This window comes from Lolium perenne, chromosome 7 (genome assembly GCF_019359855.2).
Source record: "Lolium perenne isolate Kyuss_39 chromosome 7, Kyuss_2.0, whole genome shotgun sequence".
NCBI classification, from domain to species: Eukaryota; Viridiplantae; Streptophyta; class Magnoliopsida; order Poales; family Poaceae; genus Lolium; species Lolium perenne.
In genome coordinates this window covers 111,548,237-111,572,174 of record NC_067250.2, presented here as the reverse complement: position 1 = coordinate 111,572,174, position 23,938 = coordinate 111,548,237, and the positions used below count along the sequence as shown (strand labels likewise).

General features: G+C 44.0%; 1 protein-coding gene across 1 annotated transcript; it reads right to left on the bottom strand.

The window, feature by feature from the left end:
- Positions 1 to 14,121: 14,121 nt before the first annotated feature.
- LOC127315492 (protein WALLS ARE THIN 1) lies at positions 14,122 to 16,084 on the bottom strand. The gene is made up of 2 exons (XM_051345978.2): positions 15,150 to 16,084; positions 14,122 to 14,758 (listed from the first exon to the last, which is right to left on the bottom strand). Exons 1-2 carry the CDS (start codon positions 15,954 to 15,956, stop codon positions 14,399 to 14,401), a joined length of 1,167 nt encoding a protein of 388 aa, XP_051201938.1. The 5' UTR covers positions 15,957 to 16,084; the 3' UTR covers positions 14,122 to 14,398.
- Positions 16,085 to 23,938: the final 7,854 nt, after the last annotated feature.

The window sequence follows — 23,938 nt, the reverse complement described above, 5'->3', positions numbered from 1 at the left end:
GAATATTTGTGTTGATTACATTACGCACCATACTTAATGCAATTGTCTGTTGTTTGCAACTTAATACTGGAAGGGGTGAGGATGCTAACCCGAAGGTGGACTTTTTAGGCATAGATGCATGCTGGATAGCGGTCTATGTACTTTGTCGTAATGCCCAATTAAATCTCATAGTAGTCATCATGATATGTATGTGCATTGTTATGCCCTCTCTATTTGTCAATTGCCCAACTGTAATTTGTTCACCCAACATGCTATTTCTTATTGGAGAGACACCACTAGTGAACTGTGGACCCCGGTCCATTCTTTTACATCTGAATACAATCTACTGCAATCATTGTTCTCTGCTGCTCATTGCAAACAAACATCATTTTCCACACCATACGTTTAATCCTTTGTTTACAGCAAGCCGGTGAGATTGACAACCTCACTGTTAAGTTGGGGCAAAGTATTTTGATTGTGTTGTGCAGGTTCCACGTTGGCGCCGGAATCCCTGGTGTTGCGCCGCACTACACTCCTCCGCCAACAACCTTCACGTGGTCCTTGACTCCTACTGGTTCGATAACCTTGGTTTCTTACTGAGGTAAAACTTACTGCTGTACGCATCACACCTTCCTCTTGGGGTTCCCAACGGACGTGTGCTTCACGCGTTATCAAGCTCTTTTTCTGGCGCCGTTGCCGGGGAGATCAAGACACACTGCAAGGGGAGTCTCTCACATCCAATCTCTTTACTTTGTTATTGTCTTTCTTTACTTTATTTTATTTACTGCTTTGTTTGCCTTCTATATCAAAAATACAAAAAAATTAATTACTTACTTTACTTTATTTACTGTCTTGTTTGCGTTCTCTATATTAAAAACACAAAAAAATTAGTTACTTGCATTTACTTTATTTAGTTTGCTTTATTTACTACTGCTAAAATGGGTACTCCTGAGAATACTTAGTTGTGTGACTTCACAAGCACAAATAATAATGATTTCTTATGCACACCTTTTGCTCCACCTGCTACTACAACAAAATTTTATGAAATTAAACCTGCTTTACTAAATCTTGTTATGAGAGAGCAATTTTCTGGTGTTAGTTCTGATGATGCTGCTGCCCATCTTAATAATTTTGTTGAACTTTGTGAAATGCAAAAGTATAAGGATGTAGATGGTGACATTATAAAATTGAAATTGTTTCCTTTCTCCTTAAGAGGAAGAGCTAAAGATTGGTTGCTATCTTTGCCTAAGAATAGTATTGATTCATGGACTAAATGTAAGGATGCTTTCATTGGTAGATATTATCCTCCTGCTAAAATTATATCTTTGAGAAGTAGCATAATGAATTTTAAGCAATTGGATAATGAGCATGTTGCCCAAGCATGGGAAAGAATGAAATCTTTGGTCAAGAATTGCCCTACCCATGGACTGACTACTTGGATGATCATCCAAACGTTTTATGCAGGACTGAATTTTTCTTCGCGGAACCTATTGGATTCAGCTACTGGAGGTACTTTTATGTCCATCACCTTAGGCGCCGCAAAAAAGTTTCTTGATGATATGATGATAAACTACTCTGAATGGTACACTGAAAGGGCTCCACAAGGTAAGAAGGTAAATTCTGTTGAAGAAACCTCCTCCTTGAGTGATAAGATTGATGCTATTATGTCTATGCTTGTGAATGGTAGATCTAATGTTGATCCTAATAATGTTCCTTTAGCTTCATTGGTTGCTCAAGAAGAGCATGTTGAAGTGAACTTCATTAAAAATAATAATTTCAACAACAATGCTTATAGTAATAATTCTGGTAACAACTATAGGCCATATCCTTCTAATAAGAGCAATGGTTATGGTAATTCTTATGGGAATTCTTACAACAATAATAGGAGTGTACCCCCTGGTCTTGAAGCCATGCTTAAATAATTTATTAGTACACAAACTGCTTTTAACAAATCTGTTGAAGAAAAGCTTGGTAAAATTGATATTCTTGCTTCTAAGGTTGATAGTCTTGTTGCTGATGTTGATCTTTTAAAATTGAAAGCTATGCCTAATGAAACTAAAGATATTAAGTCATTTGCTACAGCAAACGCTATCTAAGTTCGAATTAATGAGAATATTAGATTGATGGCTGAATTGCATGCTAGGTGGGAAAAAGAAGAAAAATTTGCTAAAAAGAATAATGTAGCTAAAGTTTGGACTATTACCACCACTAGTAATGTTGATGCTTCACATGTTGCTAAACCTCCTACTATCAATGGTAAAATAATTGGTGTTAGCAATGTTTCTACTCCTAATGCAAAGCGTGCAAAACTGCCTGAAAATGCTAAAACTGCTGAAACTACTTGTGATAAAACTGCTGAAATTTTTCAAAATATTGGGGACAATGATCCCATTGCTTTAGATCATAATGGTTTAGATTTTGATGATTGTCATATCTCTGAAGTTACAAAGTTCTTACAAAAACTTGCTAGAAGTCCCAATGCTAGTGCTATAAATTTGGCATTTACAAAACATATTACAAATGCTCTCATAAAATCTAGAGATGATAAATTAAAACTTGGAACTTCTATTCCTAGGAAGTTAGAAGATGGTTGGGAGCCCATCATTAGGATGAAGGTCAATGATTTTAATTGTAATGCTTTATGTGATCTTGGTGCAAGTATTTCTGTTATGCGTAAGAAAATCTATAATATGCTTGACTTGCCACCATTGAAAATTTGTTATTTGGATGTTAATCTCGCTGATAATTCTACAAAGAAATCTTTGGGGAGGATTGATAATGTTCGCATTACGGTTAACAATAACCTTTTCCCCGTTGATTTTGTTGTCTTGGATATTGAATGCAATGCATCTTGTCCCATTATTTTGGGAAGACCTTTTCTTCGAACTGTTGGTGTTATTATTGATATGAAGGAAGGTAATATTAAGTATCAATTTCCTCTCAAGAAAGGTATGGAACACTTCCCTAGGAAGAGAATGAAGTTGCCTTATGATTCTATTATTAGAACAAATTATAATGTTGATGCTTCATCTCTTGATATTACTTGATTTACACTTTCTGCGCCTAGCTGAAAGGCGTTAAAGAAAAGCGCTTATGGGAGACAACCCATTATTTTACTTCTGCACTTTTGTTTTATATTTGAGTCTTGGAAGTTGCTACTACTGTAGCAACCTATCCTTATCTTTATTTTATTGTATTGTTGTGCCAAGTAAAGTCTTTGATAGTAGGGTTGATACTAGATTTGGATTACTGCGCAGAAACAGATTTCTTGCTGTCACGAAATTGAGTAGCCCTGTCTGTAGGTAACTCAGAAAAATCTGCCAATTTACGTGCGTGATCCTCAGATATGTACGCAACTTTCATTCAATTTGAGCTTTTTCATCTGAGCAAGTTAAGTGCACCAGAAAAATTCTTCTTTACGGACTGTTCTGTTTTGACATATTCTGCCTTTTATTTCGCATTGCCTGTTTTGCTATGTTGGATGGATTTCTTTGTTCCATTAACTTTCAGTAGCTTTGTGCAATGTCCAGAAGTGTTAAGAATGATTATGTCACCTCTGAATATGTGAATTTTTGATTATGCACTAACCCTCTAATGAGTTTGTTTTGAGTTTGGTGTGGAGGAAGTTTTCAAGGATCAAGAGAGGAGGATGATACAATATGATCAAGAAGAGTGAAAAGTCTAAGCTTGGGGATGCCCCCGTGGTTCATCCCTGCATATTTCAACAAGACTCAAGCATCTAAGCTTGGGGATGTCCAAGGCATCCCTTCTTCATCGACAACTTATCAGGTCACCTCTAGTGAAACTATATTTTTATTCCGTCACATCTTATGTGCTTTTCTTGGAGCGTCTGTATGTTTTTATTTTTTTGTTTTTGTTTGAATAAAATCGGATCCTAGCATTCTTTGTGTGGGAGAGAGACACGCTCCGCTGTTTCATATGAACACTGGTATTCTTAGCTTTACTTTTAATGTTCATGGCGAAGGTTAAAACTGCTTCGTTCATTGTTATATGGTTGGAAACAGAAAATGCTTCATGTGGTAATTGGTATAATGTCTTGAATAATTTGATACTTGGCAATTGTTGTGCTCAAATAGATCATGTTTAAGCTCTTGCATCATGTACTTTGCACCTATTAATGAAGAACTACCATAGAGCTTGTTGACATTTGGTTTGCATGATTGGTCTCTCTAAAGTCTAGATATTTTCTGGTGAGGTGTTTGAACAACAAGGAAGACACTGTAGAGTCTTATAATGCTTGCAATATGTTCTTATGTAAGTTTTGCTGTACCGGTTCATACTTGCGTTTGCTTTAAACAACCTTGCTAGCCAAAGCCTTGTATTGAGAGGGAATACTTCTCGTGCATCCAAATCCTTGAGCCAAAACCTATGCCATTTGTGTCCACCATACCTACCTACTACATGGTATTTTTATGCCATTCCAAGTAAATACTTCATGTGCTACCTTTAAACAATTCAAAAGTTATTATCTCTTATTTGTGTCAATGTTTTATAGCTCATGAGGAAGTATGTGGTGTTTTATCTTTCAATCTTGTTGGGCAGACTTTCACCAATGGACTAGTGGCACATCTGATTATCCAATAATTTTGCAAAAAGAGCTGGCAACGGGGTTCCCAACCCCAATTAATTAAATTTCATTGATAATTCTCTTCACATGTTTTGCCCTGATTCATTAGTAAGCAACTTAATTTTGCAAATAGACACTCCTCCATGGTATGTGAAATGTTGGAAGGCACCCGAGGATTCGGTTAGCCATGGCTTGTGAAAGCAAAAGGTTGGGAGGAGTGTCATCCATAAATAAAAACTAAAAATACATGTGTAAACAAAAGAGAAGAGGGATGATCTACCTTGTTGGCAGAGATAACGTCCTTCATGAGAGCCGCTCTTTGAAAGTCTGTTTGATGAGGGGGTTAGAGTGCCCACTACCATTCGTTGACAACAAAAAACACTTCTCAAAACTTTACTTTTATGCTCTCTATATGATTTCAAAACTTGAAAAGCTCTAGCACATGATTTTATCCCTGCTTCCTTCTGCGAAGGGCCTTTCTTTTACCTTTTGTTGAGTCAGTTTACCTACTTCTTTCTATCTTAGAAGCAAACACTTGTGTCAACTGTGTGCATTGATTCCTACATACTTGCTTATTTGCATTCATCATATTACTTTGTCTTGACAATTATCCATGAGATATACATGTTGAAGTTGAAAGCAACCGCTGAAACTTATATCTTCCTTTGTGTTGCTTCAGAATTTTCTCCTAAGAATCCATTGATTAATGAGTTAACTCCTATGCAAGTCTTATTGATGCTTGTCTTGAAACTACTATTCATGAAAAGTCTTTGCTATATGATTCAGTTGTTTAATCATTGTCTTTACCATTGCTTCGAATCACTTCATTCATTTCATATGCTTTACAATAGTATTGATCAAGATTATGATAGCATGTCACTTCAGAAATTATCCTTGTTATCGTTTACCTACTCGAGGGCGAGTAGGAACTAAGCTTGGGGATGCTTGATACGTCTCAAACGTATCTATAATTTCTTATGTTCCATGCTACTTTTATGATGATACTCACATGTTTTATACACACTTTATGTCATTATTATGCATTTTCCGGCACTAACCTATTGACAAGATGCCGAAGCGCCAGTTCCTGTTTTCTGCTGTTTTTGGTTTCGGAAATCCTACAAAGGAAATATTCTCGGAATTGGACGAAATCAACGCCCAGGGTCTTATTTTTCCACGGAGCTTCCAGAAGACCGAAGAGCATACGAAGTGGGGCCACGAGGTGGCCAGACCATAGGGCGGCGCGACCAGGGTGGGGCCCGCGCTGGCCTATGGTGTGGTCCCCTCGTCAGCCCTCCGACTCTGCCCTTCCGCCTACTTAAACTCTCTGTCGCGAAAACCCTAACACCGAGAGCCACGATACGGAAATAGTTCCAGAGACGCCGCCGCCGCCAATCCCATCTCGGGGGATTCAGGAGATCGCCTCCGGCACCCTGCCGGAGAGGGGAATCATCTCCCGGAGGACTCTTCATCACCATGATCGCCTCCGGACTGATGTGTGAGTAGTTCATCCTTGGACTATGGGTCCATAGCAGTAGCTAGATGGTTATCTTCTCCTCTTGTGCTATCATGTTAGATCTTGTGAGCTGCCTATCATGATCAAGATCATCTATTTGTAATGCTACATGTTGTGTTTGTTGGGATCCGATGAATATGGAATACTATGTCAAGTTGATTATCAATCTATCATATATGTGTTGTTTATGATCTTGCATGCTCTCCGTTGCTAGTAGAGGCTCTGGCCAAGTTGATACTTGTAACTCCAAGAGGGAGTATTTATGCTCGATAGTGGGTTCATGCCTCTATTGAATCTGGGACAGTGACAGAAAGTTTTAAGGTTGTGGGTGTGCTGTTGCCACTAGGGATAAAACATCAATGCTTTGTCTAAGGATATTTGTGTTGATTACATTACGCACCATACTTAATGCAATTGTCTGTTGTTTGCAACTTAATACTGGAAGGGGTGCGGATGCTAACCCGAAGGTGGAATTTTTAGACATAGATGCATGCTGGATAGCGGTCTATGTACTTTGTCGTAATGCCCAATTAAATCTCATAGTAGTCATCATGATATGTATGTGCATTGTTATGCCCTCTCTATTTGTCAATTGACCAACTGTAATTTGTTCACCCAACATGCTATTTCTTATTGGAGAGACACCACTAGTGAACTGTGGACCCCGGTCCATTCTTTTACATCTGAATATAATCTACTGCAATCATTGTTCTCTGCTGCTCATTGCAAACAAACATCATTTTCCACACCATACGTTTAATCCTTTGTTTACAACAAGCCGATGAGATTGACAACCTTACTGTTAAGTTGGGGCAAAGTATTTTGATTGTGTTGTGCAGGTTCCACGTTGGCGCCGGAATCTCTGGTGTTGCGCCGCACTACACTCCTCCGCCAACAACCTTCACGTGGTTCTTCACTCCTACTGGTTCGATAACCTTGGTTTCTTACTGAGGGAAAACTTGCTGCTGTACGCATCACACCTTCCTCTTGGGGTTCCCAACGGATGTGTGCTTCACGCGTTATCAGCATACCTTAATACCAACACTTACTCGACTAACAAAATCATCTACCCATTGAAACCATTTAGGGTTAAAACCTTTCATACTAAGACTTACAAAAAATCCCTCATATGGACTTACCGAATGTTTTGCTCGCAAGACACACATACAAGAACTCTATCTAGCTTCTCTTATGTGGGGTTTTCTTTTATGTTGTCCTATTTGAATTGCCTTCCAAACATAGCTCATTCTTTTAGATCCAAACTTTTCATGATCGCACTGAAAATTAGACGCCATCTAGGACGCTAAAGTAGTCATTGTTTTTTTCTTCTTGCCGACCAATGGCATTAAAATCACCCCAAAAAACCATACCATCAACTTGTTTTATTTATCATATCACTTATGCAATACTTCATATGTCACATGGAGGTGGCTCCATCGTTTTGTTTTCATTTTGAAAAAGATTTGATCATTAATTTAATAAATAAAATATGTGCCACTTGTTATAAAAATTATATAGTTAGAATATTTATTTAATAAGGAATTTAATCATATAAATTTTATGACATAGCATAATTTATGTTTTGTTGGTCAAGTTAATACCGAAACTTAAAGCTCAAAAAACATGTTTGCTACCTAAATTAGAACGGAGGAAGTACGGAGCTACTAGACCGTGGCCCACCCATCCTAGAAGAAAAATTACTTTAGGCATATGGATCGCTAAAAGCCCAGTCCACTGGCAGCTCAATCTAGCGACTCTTCTTCAATCTGGCCCGCCAAACATTTCTTTTAGCAGCGCCAAAGATTTCTTAGGTCATTTTAGATTTTCTAAGGCCTTGTTTACGTGTATTTTAGAGGATTGTAGGGATTATCCTCTATCTCGAGTAGTCTGTTTACTTCTCCAGGTTTGAACGGGATGATCGTGAGATATCCCCATAAATCCACTAACTTTTTTCTAGATTAAAATCTCTTCCTAATACTATTGTAGTTTTGGGGAAGGGTATTTGATGGGAAGGCCTAAGAGATAAGGGTTGTTCAAATAGCTGGTCTTGCTGCTATATGCTGGGCAATCTGAAAACTCAGAACTAGAGCCTGTTTTGAACATAAACTCATTAAAAATCCAAATGAGCTGATCAGTTTTGCTGTTGTGTTTATGAATTACTGGGCAGGTCTCCATAACTCTCCTGATGCAGAAAATCTTCGGGCTGGAGCTGCTAGCCTACTGCAACTTGCCACCAGCACCCCTGCTCTATCTTCTTCGCGCCCTGATGATTGTTAGACAAACTAGGGTTTGGGGAACAGTGCTCGATACCCAATAGGGTTCGGCTGTTATGCTTTTATATATCATACAGGTATAGGTACAGGAGTTTGCATACAATACGTAAAGCCTACAATACATAGTCTAACACCCTCCCTCAATCTTAACTATGTCCTGAAACACTCAAGAGGTTAAGATTGCGCTGACATCCTTCAAAAGAAGGTAAGGGCAAGGGCTTATTAAAAATGTCAGCCAGCTGATCCTTGGAAGAGACGAACTTAATCTGAAGAAGCTTCTTTGCAACACGTTCCCTCACAAAGTGATAATCCACTTCAATATGTTTTGTCCGAGCATGAAACACTGGATTTGCTGAAAGATATGTGGCACCAATGTTATCACACCAAAGAACCGGCGGTTGAGCTTGAGAGATCTTCAACTCTCTAAGTAGGGACTGAATCCAGATGATCTCAGCTGTAGCATTGGCAATTGCTTTGTACTCAGCTTCAGTACTACTCCGAGACACTGTAGCTTGTTTACGAGCTTGCCATGCTATCAAGTTAGGACCAAAGAACACTGCATGTCCCCCCGTGGATCGGCGATCATCAGGACAACCAGCCCAATCTGCATCAGAAAAGGCAGAGAGCAAACCAGAAGTCGCTGGTTGTAGATGCAGACCATAAGAAGCAGTGTGACAGACATAGCGCATAATTCTCTTAACAGCTGACCAATGAGGATCACGTGGCGCATGGAGATACTGGCACACTCGATTGACAGCAAAAGAGATGTCTGGTCGAGTAATAAGCAAATACTGGAGACCACCAACAACGCTGCGGTACTCAGTGGCTTCATCAGAAGAAAGAAGCTCTCCATCAAAAGCTGACAGTTTGTCTGTAGCAGACATAGGAGTAGGAGTAGACTTGCACTGTAGCATACCCGCAGGGCGCAAGAGATCATGGGAATACTTCTGCTGAGTGAGAGTTAAACCACTGTCAGAATGAGCAACCTCAAGTCCAAGGAAATAATGCAGTCTTCCCAGATCCTTGACAGCAAAGTCAGCTCCCAAACTAAGAACCAGCCTGTCAGCCGCAACAACTGAAGAACTGACAAGAATGATATCATCGACATATACCAGAATATACATGGTCACCTGAGGTCGCTGAAGGATAAACAGAGATGTGTCGGCACTCGGCAGTAGAGGACACAAAACCATGCGCACGAAGAGCAGCACCAAGTCTAGCATGCCATGCACGAGGAGCCTGCTTCAGACCATAGAGTGCTTTGACAAGACGACAAAGATGATGTGGGTGAGCAGGATCAACGAAACCTGGTGGCTGACGCATATATACCTCCTCCTCCAGAACACCATGAAGGAAAGCATTCTGAACATCTAACTGACGAAGCGACCAACCTCTAGTGACAGCCAATGACAAGAGAAGGCGAATAGTAGTGGGCTTCACAACTGGACTGAAAGTATCTTCATAGTCAAGACCATAACGTTGTTTGAAGCCTTTAGCAACCAAGCGCGCCTTGTACCTTTCAATCGAACCATCAGCATGCTTTTTGACCTTGAACACCCATTTGGAGTCAATGATATTGACACCAGCTGGTGGTGTCACCAAACGCCATGTATTATTCTTCTTGAGTGCCTGGATCTCCTGTTCCATGGCTGCACGCCAGTGAGGAATATCCAAAGCAGCCTGGAAGTGTCGCGGTTCAGCAGTCAGATCAGCCTGGAGATGAGCAGCACACGCCGCAAGCCAGGCAACAGTACCATCGGTGCGTTCTTTGGGACGAAAGATGCCACTCTTACTGCGAGTATGAGGACGCAGCAGAGCTGGTACAGGTGTCGGAGAAGCCTGCGACACAGGAGAAGCTGTGCCAGGTGGTGTGGCGATCGGTGACACAGCCATGGGCGAAGCGACCATGGGTGAAGCAGGTACAGGCAGCGGCGTAGCGTCAGGTTGAGCGACTGGCGGGGGGCCTGGAGTCAACGGACCAGGCGAAGACGGTCCATGCGAGGCAGTGCAGGGAGCGGGCGACACGCTGGGCGGCAGGGGCACGCGCGCGTCCACGCCAGGCGAGGTCGGCACCTCAGATCGTCGTGCATGGGGCATGCACGGCCGCTCGACGTCAACGACGAGCGGATCAGCAGCAGCTGGTGAGGTGGGCGGAGCCATATCCGGAACTCATGGCGCCGGCAAGTCATCAAGAAGCTCAAGGCGAGCACCTCGTCCAGTCCCTGCACCATGGTTAGGCAACAATGCAGGAGAATATGCAGCATCCACAAATTGAGCAGGCAAAACAGGAAAGGAGTGTAAGGAAGTAGTAGTGGTGTCAAGAGGAGGTGGTAGTGAGGAGAATGGGAAAACTGTCTCATCAAAGACGACATCACGTGATATGTAAACACGATTAGACGGAATGTGGAGACACTTATACCCCTTATGGAGCGGACTATACCCAAGAAACACACACTGTTTTGATCGATATTCAAGTTTATGGTGATTGTACGGACGAAGGTGAGGCCAACAGGCACAACCAAAAACTTTGAAGAAAGAGTAGTCAGGAGTTTCATGGAGTAGGATTTCTAGTGGATTCTTCATATGAAGGAGTCGTGTGGGAAGCCTGTTTATAAGAAAGCACGCAGTGACAAAGGCATCACTCCAGAACCGAAAGGGTACAGAGGCATGAGCAAGCAATGTAAGCCCAGTTTCAACAATGTGACGGTGCTTGCGTTCAGCAGCACTGTTTTGCTGATGTGTGTGAGGACAAGACACATGATGCGATATGCCAAGTTTCTGAAAGAAGGTACTAAGATTCCGATACTCACCACCCCAATCAGATTGAACATGAATAATTTTGTGATTCAGCAAACGCTCAACATGTGCTTGAAATTGCATGAAGACATGAAACACATCAGATTTGCGCTTAATCAAGTAGAGCCAAGTAAAGCGACTAAAAGCATCAATGAAACTGACATAATAGTTGTGACCACTAACAGAAGTTTGGGCAGGCCCCCATACATCTGAATACACAAGTTCAAGAGGAGCTTTGACAACACGACTCGAAACAGGAAAAGGTAACTGATGACTCTTGCCTTGCTGACAGGCATCACACACTAAGAACTCCTTATTACTCGATTCTACGGGCAGCTCATAGCAATGGAGCACATGGCGCACAATAGTCGTGGCCGGGTGACCCAAACGAGAGTGCCATTGAGATGACGAAACTCGGACACCACTGAAAGCTTGAGAGGTGGATGGCACATCAAGAGCATATAGACCATGACGAACTCGCCCTCTAAGAAGAACGTCCCGCGTTGCCCGATCCTTAACAAAAAAATGAAAAGGGTGAAACTCACAAAACACATTATTGTCGCGAGTAAATTTAGGAACGGAGAGCAAACTACGGGTGACAGATGGAACACGTAGAATATCAAGGAGACGAAGCTTTTTAGAGGTGTGTGAAAGAAGAGATGCCTGTCCAACATGCGAGATGTGCATACCTGACCCATTGGCAGTGCGAACCTGATCCGGACCAGAATATGGCTGATGTGAGGTAAGTTTATCAAGTTGACTTGTCAGATGGTCGGTGGCGCCTGTGTCCATATACCAGGCGGGATCAACTGAATAAGAGGGAGTATACCCCGAGTCCTGCGACGCTAGAGCAGCCTATTTCTCGTTGCCTTTCCCATTGTTGCCGATGCCGAGAAAATCACGCTTGAAGCGGCGGTGGCAGCGAGACGCCAAATGACCTTCGAGACCACAAAGCTGACACTCAACCCCACCACCATAGGCTTGACAAGAGAGCCGCTTGCGTCTAGTGATAGGAGGAGCAGGGGCGGACGGACGGGCTTGTTGGTTGGACGGTGGTGGTGGTGCAGGTTTAGAACCACGAGGACCACCACGATGAGCCGCATTGGCCGAGGATCCATCAGAGTAAGATCCCACGGATCGACGAGTAGAGAGACGCTGCTCCGTGTTCAGAAGACGAGCATAAAGATCACGGGCAGGAAGTGGTGTTTCTCGCCCGCTGATATTTTCCACCAGAGAGTAATAGTCCTCATCAAGGCCATTGACAATGAATGTCTGAAACTCCTCAGGGCGGAGCGGCTGTCCAATGGAAGAGAGCGTGTCAGCCAATGCTTTAACCTTGTTGAAGAAGGCCGTGACAGAGAGGTCATGCTTCTTTATCTCGCCAAGCTGAGTACGGATAGCCGAAGAACGCGCCAGGGACTGCGAGGAGAAGCTAGACTCGATGGTGGCCCAAGCATCCCGCGATGTAGCGGCAAAGATGACCATACCGGCCACAGAGGGGGTGAGCGAAGACTGAATAGCACCCAGAATTGCTTGGTCTTGAGCAACCCATCGACAATGAGCCTGATTAGGCACCATAGTTTCACCACCGGAGGCCGAAAGAATCGGAACCGTGGCCGGCGGACACGGCAGCGTACCATCAACATATCCTTCCAAATAGTGACTACGCATCAAGGGTAACACCTGAGCACGCCACAGCAAGTAATTGTCCGCAGATAGTTTCACCGTCACCAGATGGGCAAAGTGGAACGGTCCTTGATCAGCAGTTGGTGCGGCCGGCACTGCTTCATAAGGTGGAGGAGCACCGTATGGCATCGGCACCTCGCTGGGAGGCGGGCCACGGTACTGTTGCAGTTGATAGCCATAGTGCGCCGGCGAGATCACACCATGTGACGCTGTAGGACGAGACGGCGTCGCACCATAGGCCTCGTAGGAGGCGCCAGGATACGCGCCATAGGACGCTGCCGAAGCTGCAGCGTAGGGCGCTGCATGAGGCGCGACGTAGGGCGCGGCCATGGGCGCGACGTAGGGCGCGGCCGTGGGCGCGACGTAAGGCGCGGAGCGGGGCGCGACGTAAGGCGCCGGATACGGCCCGCCGCGATAGGGCTGCTGAGCAGGAGCGCTGTCGGAGGGCGGAGGCCGGCCATTGGCCGCCGTCGAGGAAGACGGAACCTCCCCCGGGGTTGGGCCTGCAGATGGCGCAGGTGCAGGGTTGGCGGCCGCGGGAGCAGCAGGGGATCGGGCGGCAGGGTAGGCCCAAGCCAGGGGCGCGGACGCCATGAAAGGCGACGCCGTCGCAAGGGACGAGGACGGCGGTGCAGCAGGAGAGGCCGACGCGGCGGCAGCAAAGGAGGCGGAAGCGGGGCGGCGCGGATCGAACGCGTCGTCTGATACCATGTTAGACAAACTAGGGTTTGGGGAACAGTGCTCGATACCCAATAGGGTTCGGCTGTTATGCTTTTATATATCATACAGGTATAGGTACAGGAGTTTGTATACAATACGTAAAGCCTACAATACATAGTCTAACAATGATCAACCTGGAAGAGTTCTTCGTATTGCTGATGCTACCATGGAAGATCTGGCCGATGATCGCATGGAAACTGAAGACTGACTCGTCTCCTTAGATGCAGCTGCTAGTTTTTTACAAAGTGAAGCTTCCTGATGATGAAGATCTTCTGGCTAGTTTCTGGTGTCTGATAGTTTTTGGGTGCAAAGTTCGTTCAGCTTCACAGGCCCGAGTGCCTGCTTTAAACTAAGTTCTCTAAAAACGCTAGCATCTGCGGCGCTCCCTCCCCTTTCTCCCCTGCCGTATGCGGCATAACACTTGTATGCCTGTGCGCTGTATTTTTGTTATCAGCATGGTAATGAAAATCGATCCTGTTGGATTGCTTGGAAAAAAAAAGGCATGCTTCTGTCAAGAACTCGAGATCAAGCTCAGCATGGAACTAAATTAATTGCTAATTGCAAACACCATTGTAAACAGTACTTAGATAGGGTATGAATACATGAAGCGTACAAGTTCTCTGATCTAATTAACAAGCCTTAATAATTCACACACCATAATTAATCAAACACGATCCAAGCAATCCTAGCTAGTTTTAATCAAATCCGTCGGTCTGCATGCTCGCTCACCACACCAGACGCATGCTTGCAAGCCAGATCTTAAACAAGAAAATTACTCTCAATCGATCGTCCGACGAGAAACGATAGTAGCTAGTATATTAGGTAACAAGCAGCTAAGTCTCAGACGTTGTCGGAGGTGGTGGAGGAAGGCGGCAGGAGAGGCTGGGTGATGGAGGAGGCCAGCTTGGTGCTCCGGATCTCGCGCTCGCCACCGCCGGAGGAATTGGCTGCGGCGATGATGGCCTCCTTGGTATTGCGCGCCTTCTCCTCGCTCTTGCCCCAGAGCACGAAGTAGAGGCCGGTTATGATGAGCGCGGCGCCGATGACGCCGCCGAGGTAGAACTTCTCGCCGAGGGTGATGGAGGCCATGATGGCGACGACGAGCGTCTGCACGGGCTGGTACACGGCCACGAACACAGGGCCCCCGCGGTCGATGCACCAGATCTGCACCGCGAACGCCACGCCGGAGGCGATGAAACCCTGCATTTTTCATTGTCATGTCGGCTGCCAGCTCATGAGATATATGCATATATACGTCTGCATAATCATTTCGATATCTCTTCTGAGGAAAAAAAACAGCTTAAGAGATCTGAGACATGTAAGGGCCGGCTTCTTGGTTGCACACTAATGATCACGCCCTCCACTGACTTTGGTTATAAAATCATACTACAATATATTTCCTAAAAGTGCATTGGTGAGCGACAAAGAACAGTGATCCAAAGGTAGCTTTACAGTAATGCAAAAGGTGATCCTTAATTTTTGTACAGCTTGCTGCATTGCACCACTTTTAATCTGTTTCTTAATTAGTTTGTGCCCCAGAAATCAATTAATTAAGAATTAAGCATGAAGGGGTTATGGAGAGTATGCTTACAGCGTAAAGGATGGTGAAGATCTCGGAGCCGGAGTGGAAGACCCATGCGTCGGCGTCCCTCTCGAAGAAGGCGGCGATGATGAGGAACTGGATGACGCCGAAGAAGCAGGTGTAGGAGGTGACTGATAGCTTGGCCGGGTACTTCTTCAGCACGGGCCCCTGCAGCACAATCCAGCCGGACCACGAGAGGCAGTGGCCGATGAGGTACACGCACCCCAGCGTCCAGTTCTTCCCCTCCCCAGCTACCGCCGCCAAGAACGGCACCTGCTGCAACGCCTTGTCGTCGCCGGCGCCGGCGGGGCCGAAGATGGTTGGGCCCTTGTACAGCGTGATCACGGAAGCCCCCGCCACGCACGCCAGCGTGCCCACCACCTTGGCCACGCCGTCGCGCCGGTCCAGCCGCACCTTCTCTATGCGGAGGGCTGCGGCCATGGCGAAGGTGACGGCCGGGACGGAGTTCTGGATCGCCGACGCGAAGGTCGGCGACGTGTTGTCAAGGCCCAGCAGGTAGAAGCCCTGGTTGGCCGTGATGCCGCAGAGCGCGAGGAAGAAGAACTGGACGACGAAGTTGAGGGTGAGCTGCGGCCGGTCCTTCTTCTCGAGGAAGTAGGCGAAGGGGACGAGGAGCATGAGCGCGATGATGTTGCGGTACACGGGGAAGACGAGCTTGCTGATGCCCATGTTGAGGGCCAGACGCGACACCACGTGGAAACCGGCATACCCAAACTGCAGCGCCAGCATCGCCACGTGGAGCTGCGCCTTCTCCGGCATCCCGCACACCCGACGAGCATCAACCGCGTCCGCCATTGCCGCTGGCCTCTCTTGCTCTCTCACGATCTCGTGATCGAGCAGCTAGAGCTAGCTAGCAGAGAAGAGATGAAGCTTAAGGGGAGGCCTAGGCCTGGGATGAGGTGAGTGAGGAGTGCAGTCAGGGTCTCTAGCTATATAGGCTCTCCACTTAGCCAGTAGGTAAGCATGCTACTGAGTGACTGGCACTCGGCTAGATGGTACTGAGTGATAACCATGGTGATAACAATGAAGTTGAGCTACGGAGAAGACTTCCATGCATAGATGACTCCACTCCATCACCGCCGTTTAATAATACCTCGAGATTCGTGTGATCATAAACACAACTTTTTTCCATAGAGCTATGAAGACGTGTTGTTAGGATAGTATAGGTATATATAGAAATTATCTTTATTTTTTAACAAAAGAGATGAAGGTTCCCACATTTCTCTACTAGGGCGGCAGAAACCCTAACTCACAAGACCACCTCAAAGTTTGCATCTCCCCCCTCTCCACTACCGGAGGACATCGGGGAGCAAAACTAACATGGCGGAAATTGGCGGTAAGGTTCACGACTTTGTTTCCTTGGGACATGCTCCTTCAAAATACGCCACGCTCCTAGATTTTGTGGTGGCCATATGACTCAATACCACATCATACCATGTTATCAACTGCGGTGCGGCTAGCTCGCGGGCGGGAAGTATCACTCGTCCGATATATTCACAGTGGGCATATGTGCCCCCACTCCCTAGCTGATTTTCTTTGTATTGTGTGTGGAGATTTGCTTCCGGTTGTACTTTGCTTGGATTCATGTGGTACAGTTGGTTTCTCTCACGATCTTGGGGCTTGTTTGTGGCATCCTCCATGGAAGATGTGTCAGGTTAGCTTAAGCTAGAAACTACATCTTCCCTGATCACGTGCGACCTAAAATGAGTGTTGGCATGCGAGCACAAGCCTCCAAGTCCTGGGATTGATTCAAGTCTTATGGATTTTGGTGAAGACCACACCCTTTCATACTTGTCCCATGAATTACGCGCGCATGTGTGTAGTCTTTGGTCTTGCACTATGTAGGTTTCCATGGTGGTGGCATGTCCTCTCTTGGGTACGTGGGGTTACGAAGCCTTTCGTGGTCATGTCCTCATCCAATTTTCTAAGTAAAATCCTATGGACCAGTGATTTCATTGTGTTATACATGAATTTTCAATAGTTTATATATGCATTAATAATATTGATGGATACGGTGATGAATGCCATCAAGATGAATATATAAATTAAGATCTAGAATAACAATTTCTATGGAGTGAAAGATTGCTGCACTAGCTAACTGAACTAAAAGTCCGAACTGATGGAAAGAAACTAGGCAGTGTATTTATATTCAACACTCCCCCTCACGTCTAGGCTATTTTAGTCCTTAGCGTGGGTTTGATGCATGCCGCAAAATATTTTTTCCTTTTGTTTTTAATATTGTGTGAGCAAGGTCTTGAACTTGACCTCTTGGCACTGATACTATAAAAGATTGCTGCACTAGCCAATTGAACCAAAAGTCCGAACTGGTGGAAAAAGACTAGGCAGTGTATTTATATTGAACATGGAGTAATGTTTTCCTCGTGTTTATGCATGGGAGATGCGCCATATGTGTTGAATGAAGGATATTAGATGGATTTGGAATGAATTCCATCAAAATCATTATATATCATGATCAATAAAACCAAGTCAAGAGAAAATTGAGGATCAAGATCAAATCCCATGAGTAGATAAATAAGATCCAGATGAAATTTATGTAAAGATCAATAAATGGTAAATGTTCAATTCATTGGAGGGACTGAAAAGGTTGTCATAATTGGGCCCATGAGGTGTACCATGGAAGGACCAAGATCTTGAGTTATGAATACAAGACAAGAATTCAAGATCTGATTTCAATAATGGTTATGTAAGATCATGATTTGGGCCATGGTTTACCAAGTCTTGTAGAAAATAACTCATGTGAATAATTGATGGTGCCTTTCAAGATATAAAGATGAGGATGAAGATAAGATGAAGACCGTGATTGGGTTGTAGATGGTCAACACAAAAGTGTGAATAATGTACCACATGGGATGGGACTGATGTATCTAGTGATATGATAAGCAATTGCCAATGCGCCATATTGGATGACTCATATATTATGTGTTTGATACCTCTACATGGCTTAGGTATCATACATGGTCTTGCATTTAAGAAGGGGACCTAAATATCCCATGCGATGATGATATCACTGATGATAATGGTAAGGTTGATAAGAGAAATTTCAAGATAAGCACCCCAAAAGATATATATCCTTCAATATTTATATTCGTTTGGTGGTAATGGATAAGTGAATATGTCCATAAGAGTTTCCCACTGTGGAATATGGGGGATACAATTTTGAGTCTTCACCAAGTGGCCATGATTAAGAAAAGAATTCCAGCTTGAGGCAAGCATGAGTCATCAAGCTCAAGATAGATGGCCAAGGAAAATGTGCGCCGACGGTAGGTCTTCAAGTTTTATCTTCTCAATGTCTGTGGTAGGAAATCCATTATACGTTACCCGCACAACACAAAATCCATTGAAGGAGTTGCATCCTACATTTTGTTGATCTTGGGGGGGAGGGTGAAGGGTCTCTGTGTGAGGACCTATACATTGTTGTTAGCTTCAAAATTATCCCATGGCTATAAAAATAAAGTGTGAATGACAAAGTTATATCGTCTTTCATGTTGGAAGGTCAACTGATTTTATGATATAGATGTTCGAATGGATTCTTGCGAGTCCATAAGCTCCGAGGACTGGCTGGATATTTGGGTGCCAGAGGTATAGATGCCTTCCCTTAATGTTCGTATGAGTAACCTAATGCACCTAAAGGCAGATTTCGAGGGGCCTTTAAAAGGGAGACTTCTACAACAACGGTTCAAGCCCTTTTGGATTTAATATTTCCCCTTTTGTTGAAACTCTATGCTCCAAATTCCAACCCTTTTGAGAAAAAAAATGAATCTCAATCTCATTTGTTATTTCCTCCATTATTACCCACCTCCCAATCGTTCCTTTTTAGGAGTCCCATCTTGTGAAATTTTAGAAAGTGATATATGATCATTAATAGCTTTACTTTGGATCTATTGCATTTGTTTGAGTCATTAGTGTCATTTGTCGCGAGCGAGGGCCCGAGAGTTTGGTACTCTTGGATGCCACCATCGCTTAAACATGTTGTTAGTTTGTAGCTTTGGTGATCTAATCCTGGAGGTCATCAAGAACTCCAAGTTTATTTGTGAAGTTGTTGTGGAGCTTCTATGTGGTGGAGAAAGAAGATATCCATAGTAAAAGAGCTTATACTTGTTGGGCGAGTCTTTTGAAGAAGTAGGTCAAGTCATTGTGATCATGTTGATTCATTGCTGCGGCCTCTCCATGGGAAGTCAAATGTTAGTAGATATTTAAACTGCGGGAAAACATCGGTCATCTTGTGTCCCCTTTATGTCGTGAAATTCATACGTGCTAGTATTGATATATCATGTGTGTATAGTTTGAATTGTTTTCTAAGGTTCTTCTCATTGCAAATCTTGGTTAGTTATAGTATTCGTGCACTTAGTTAGCCCACATATTTAGTATTTGCGCTTGCAAAAATACAACTTGTTTAGTTCAGCACTAGGATTAAGCCAAATTTTGATTTATTTCGTTTCACTGAGGCCAAGAGATATGGCAACGCTGACTTGGAAAATGAGGGTGATCGTCACGGTACTTCACTTCCCGGTTTCGAGCTCCAGGGTAAAACCTCCATGTCTTGTGTTAATTGGTTGGGATTCAAAAAGTTGACATATTGTACAACTCTTGCTTGTTAAAGCATCCTCGAGAGTTTAGTGAGCCATGCATATAGTGAAAACCCTGACCCCTCATCGATCTAGTGTAGATTTCGTTGTTTAATTCTTGAAGTTCACTTCAGAGAACTATTTACGATCTTGTGTGTCATCAAAGTCAAGATAATGTTGAAGTTTCATGTTGCGTAACAATATTCACTTTGGTGTAATGATTTGGTTTTCACTTTTCCGCTTTTATAGTTTCTATTTTCGTTTTTTGTCACTTTGATGAATTAATAAAGTGCCATATCCGAGAAAAAGGACTGAATATAAAAAATACACACACACATCTATCATGAAAGTAGTACACATGCTTGGGACTTAAGCTGCAAATTCTCATGAGAAAAGTGCGATTATGAGATATTCTACGCATGCTAATAACTCCAAACTATGATAATTTGAAATATTTACAGTCGGCATGCGAAGCATGCTTTTACTTAAAATGGAAGAGAAGCAGGGATATAGGTAGGCCTCGTGCTAACAAAATTTCACACGTTCAGGCTAGGAATCTATATATAGTTAATGTTGAGGTTAATAAGACGCATGCAAGGTGACAGTTGCTAGTGTTTAATTTGCGCGAAGTGATATGTTTGTGTGTGTCATCTGTCACGCGTACTAGCTACATGCTTGCTGCTAGCTCTCGATCGGCAGTTAGTACAGTCGCTTTACCAAGATCGAGTAGGTGAAGAGACAGCAGTGGACTGGTTTGCTTGATGGCATCTGGTTTGGCGCCACTCCACTAACTGCAGATCGATTGACACAAAGCGGAGAAGAAAAAGCAGCGAGGGGTCGAAATGAGAGTAAGACCAGAGAATTATTTGTAATGCGAAAGTGATTAGACCTGTTAAAGCTAGTTTCTACCTTATATTTCCTGTCGCTGTGTTTGTTGCGTGTCTTCCTCTGGGCATACACTCACCAATACTGCCATACTGTTTGTAGGTCCTAAGAATGTTTATGTCTGCACTGAGAGAGAAGATATCTGAATGCTCTGAAACTGAATCTTTCTGGTCTGAAAGACTTATAAACTCCACATACTACGCCTATATATATACTAAGAAGTGGTATTTATATATTCATTGATGCATGTGATGGGCCCCTCCATTACCTAAGACCGGTTCAGCAAAGCAGGTGAAAAGAGCTTAGGGATCCAAATTAAACAACAAGGAAAAGTAATTAAGAATCCAAAAGGCAAAGGTAAAAAGTTGAAAAAAAAGAGGAGGCCGGAGAAATGCATGCTTGAACCTGATCAGAGCCCTTTTCAGAGCACCCCCGATCGAATCATGCATGTCGTTCGATTGCTTCTTTGTCGATCCCGCGCGCGCGCACAGACACACACATACATTAGCTAGTGCAACTGTGCAAGATGCACACATTGAGGGATCGGGAGACACTTTAGTATGAAGTATATTCGATCAGTCCCAGTGCATACTGGGGTCGATCGGCAATGCCCTTTAGTTCCCAGCTTTCGAGGGACATGCTGCTCGGCTCTGCAGCGACACACACCATCATCATTTGGCATTTGCTCCAGAAAATGATTCCACTTATTCCTGCAAACCCCCCAAAAAATTGTATCTTAATTACCATGTACCGATACAGCTAGCTAATCTACCAACTTTGGACAACAATGTCTCACCCTATTGTCCGTGTTTAATCACTGGATTTGCTGTTATGCCTTGTGATCAGCTGTTCTTTGGAGCTAGCACGCGACGCACTCGCCTGTAGAACCACACACGAACTACACTAGATCGATCTCTCGCTGTAACCTGAGAAAGGTGCTTGAGGTCCCCCAGGTGTCGGTGTTTACTTAACTCGAACCCCACATGTACGCGTGCATCCATCCATGTGAGAGCTAATTAACTAACCAAGGGCAGAGCTGAATCTGAATGGAATCTATGGATTCAGCTCAGTGTTGTGCTGTGATGTTCATGCTTTTGGGCGAACCCAGAATACTCTTCCAGATGGTCCAAATACGTATATGATGGAACGCGAGAAGGCGATCGATCCAGGGGATTCACCAGGCAGCAAAATCTCATCTTGAGAGCGGAGCTTGCCGAGAGGCCGACAATGGGGATGGATGTGCCAGCACTAGCGACCACATCGCCTCGCCAGACCATACGTACACACACGCACGCACGCACCGATCATCGGTCGAGCGCGCCATCGATGGATGCGCTGCCGCTCCCCACCGGTTGCGTCACATCGTCTCGTCGCTTTTGTGCTGTCTTTTTTCCCGGCCGGCCGGTATTTGCGTACGTTGGGTCTGGGTCTGGAGGTGCGTGCGCATGGCCCGCAGATTTACTCTTCATGTTCAAATCACTGTATACATCATCTACATGACCTGCTGTATTATCAAAAATAATCTACATGACCTGCTGACTTACACTTTCCATACGCATACTTACTTCCTCTCTCAATAAATACAGGCTCTATAAGCTTGGGCGAGCATATAATATTGAGTATTGCTAGGCTAAGTTCGTCCTTAGTTAAGTTCTAGGCCGTTAGATTTGTTTCATGATTCGTGCTAGTTATCAGTTGTGACATGAGTTGCAACTGAGATTTAATAACATCATCTCACTCAGAACGAAGAGAAATAGTTACACCCTATAATATATACGACAATATCAAGCTCTAAGATGTTGAATCAATATCAATGGATTTACCCATAAGATGTATTCATAATTTATTAACAAATAGTGTAGTTGTTTATATTCCGTTCTACTCTCTTCGTTCTATAATGTACAATGTTTTCGCAAAAAGTCTTATATTATAAAAGAGCGTGATATATATTTTATCAAAACTTACACTCTTAATTAAATTCATACTTTTTTTTGACCCTGCCTACGGCGGGCTTACGCCAGCCTGAACATTTTATAAAAGAAACCTCACAAGTGAGTACATGGAGCATTTTACAGTTTTTAGAGGACAAAGAGGGAGAGAAAAGGAAACTCTCAGGGTGGGTCCTACCCATTACACCAATTATTAAGAACAGAGGAGGAGGAAGGGGTGGTACATCTATGAGCCCAAAGTCTAACATCCGCAAGGCACCGGCGGAAAACTAAAGTAATGTCTTCTTCAATGCCATTGAAAGTGCGGGCGTTTCTTCTCTTCCAGATATTCCACGCAATGACGGTGTTGATAGTAGTTTCTTCATAGCTGCGGCACCACAAGGTCCAGAGGTCCGCGAGGCTGGATAGCAAAATTCCATCGAAGTCGAGGTGAAAGAAACACCAAATTTCTTTCGCCTTGGGGCACAGGAGGAGAAGGTGGTCCGTATCTTCGTCGAGGGGGCATGAGAGGCAGGTAGCATTAGCGGCGACGTGGTGCCTGAAGCGCCGTTCATTGGTGGGGAGGGGCCTCTTCCTAGAAAGCTAGTAGAAGATTTGCACTTTAGAGGGGCAGCACTCCTCCAGACCTTACACGCCACTTCATCAATCTGCAGCAGCATGAAAGAATTGAAATAGAAACTTTTATTTGAGAGATTTTTTTTAGTGTGGCGGCACGTAAGAAAATCCGGGGTATCATGCACTACTAGAAAACAACTAATTACTGGTGCACCACTATTGACCATCAGTGGTGTGTGCGCCACTGCTATCACGCCACTGCTAATAGTTAGTAGTGGCGCACTAGTGGTGCGCCATTGGTAGTCCAAGTACCAATGGCGCACCTTGTGGTGTGCAAATGCTAACTATTGGGGTGCACCACTGTTGGCCAATAGGGGTGCGTCATTGGTACACACCTGGGTGCGCCACTGTTGACTCGGAGAGGTGCGCCATTAGTACTTACACGGGTCCGCCACTTCTAGCCTTTAGGATTGCACCAAAGTGGTGCACCACTGCATTTTGGGGTGCGCCGCTACTAGTTTGGAGAGGTGCGACACTGAAGTGCTACTAGGTGCGCCACTTCTAGTAATTTAAATATTTAAATTTAATTTGAATTTATGGTATTTGTACAGGTTACACAATATAGCACAATACAATACAGTATATCCAGATTGCGGTACATAATACATAGACAATACAATACAATATATCATCATAGTTCTTCACATTAGCCTCCGAATTCAAAGCAGCGATCACTGGATTCAAATATTAGACAAGTTACGGTCTCGAGATCGAGTAGCATAGTTGTAGTCACGTTACAAGG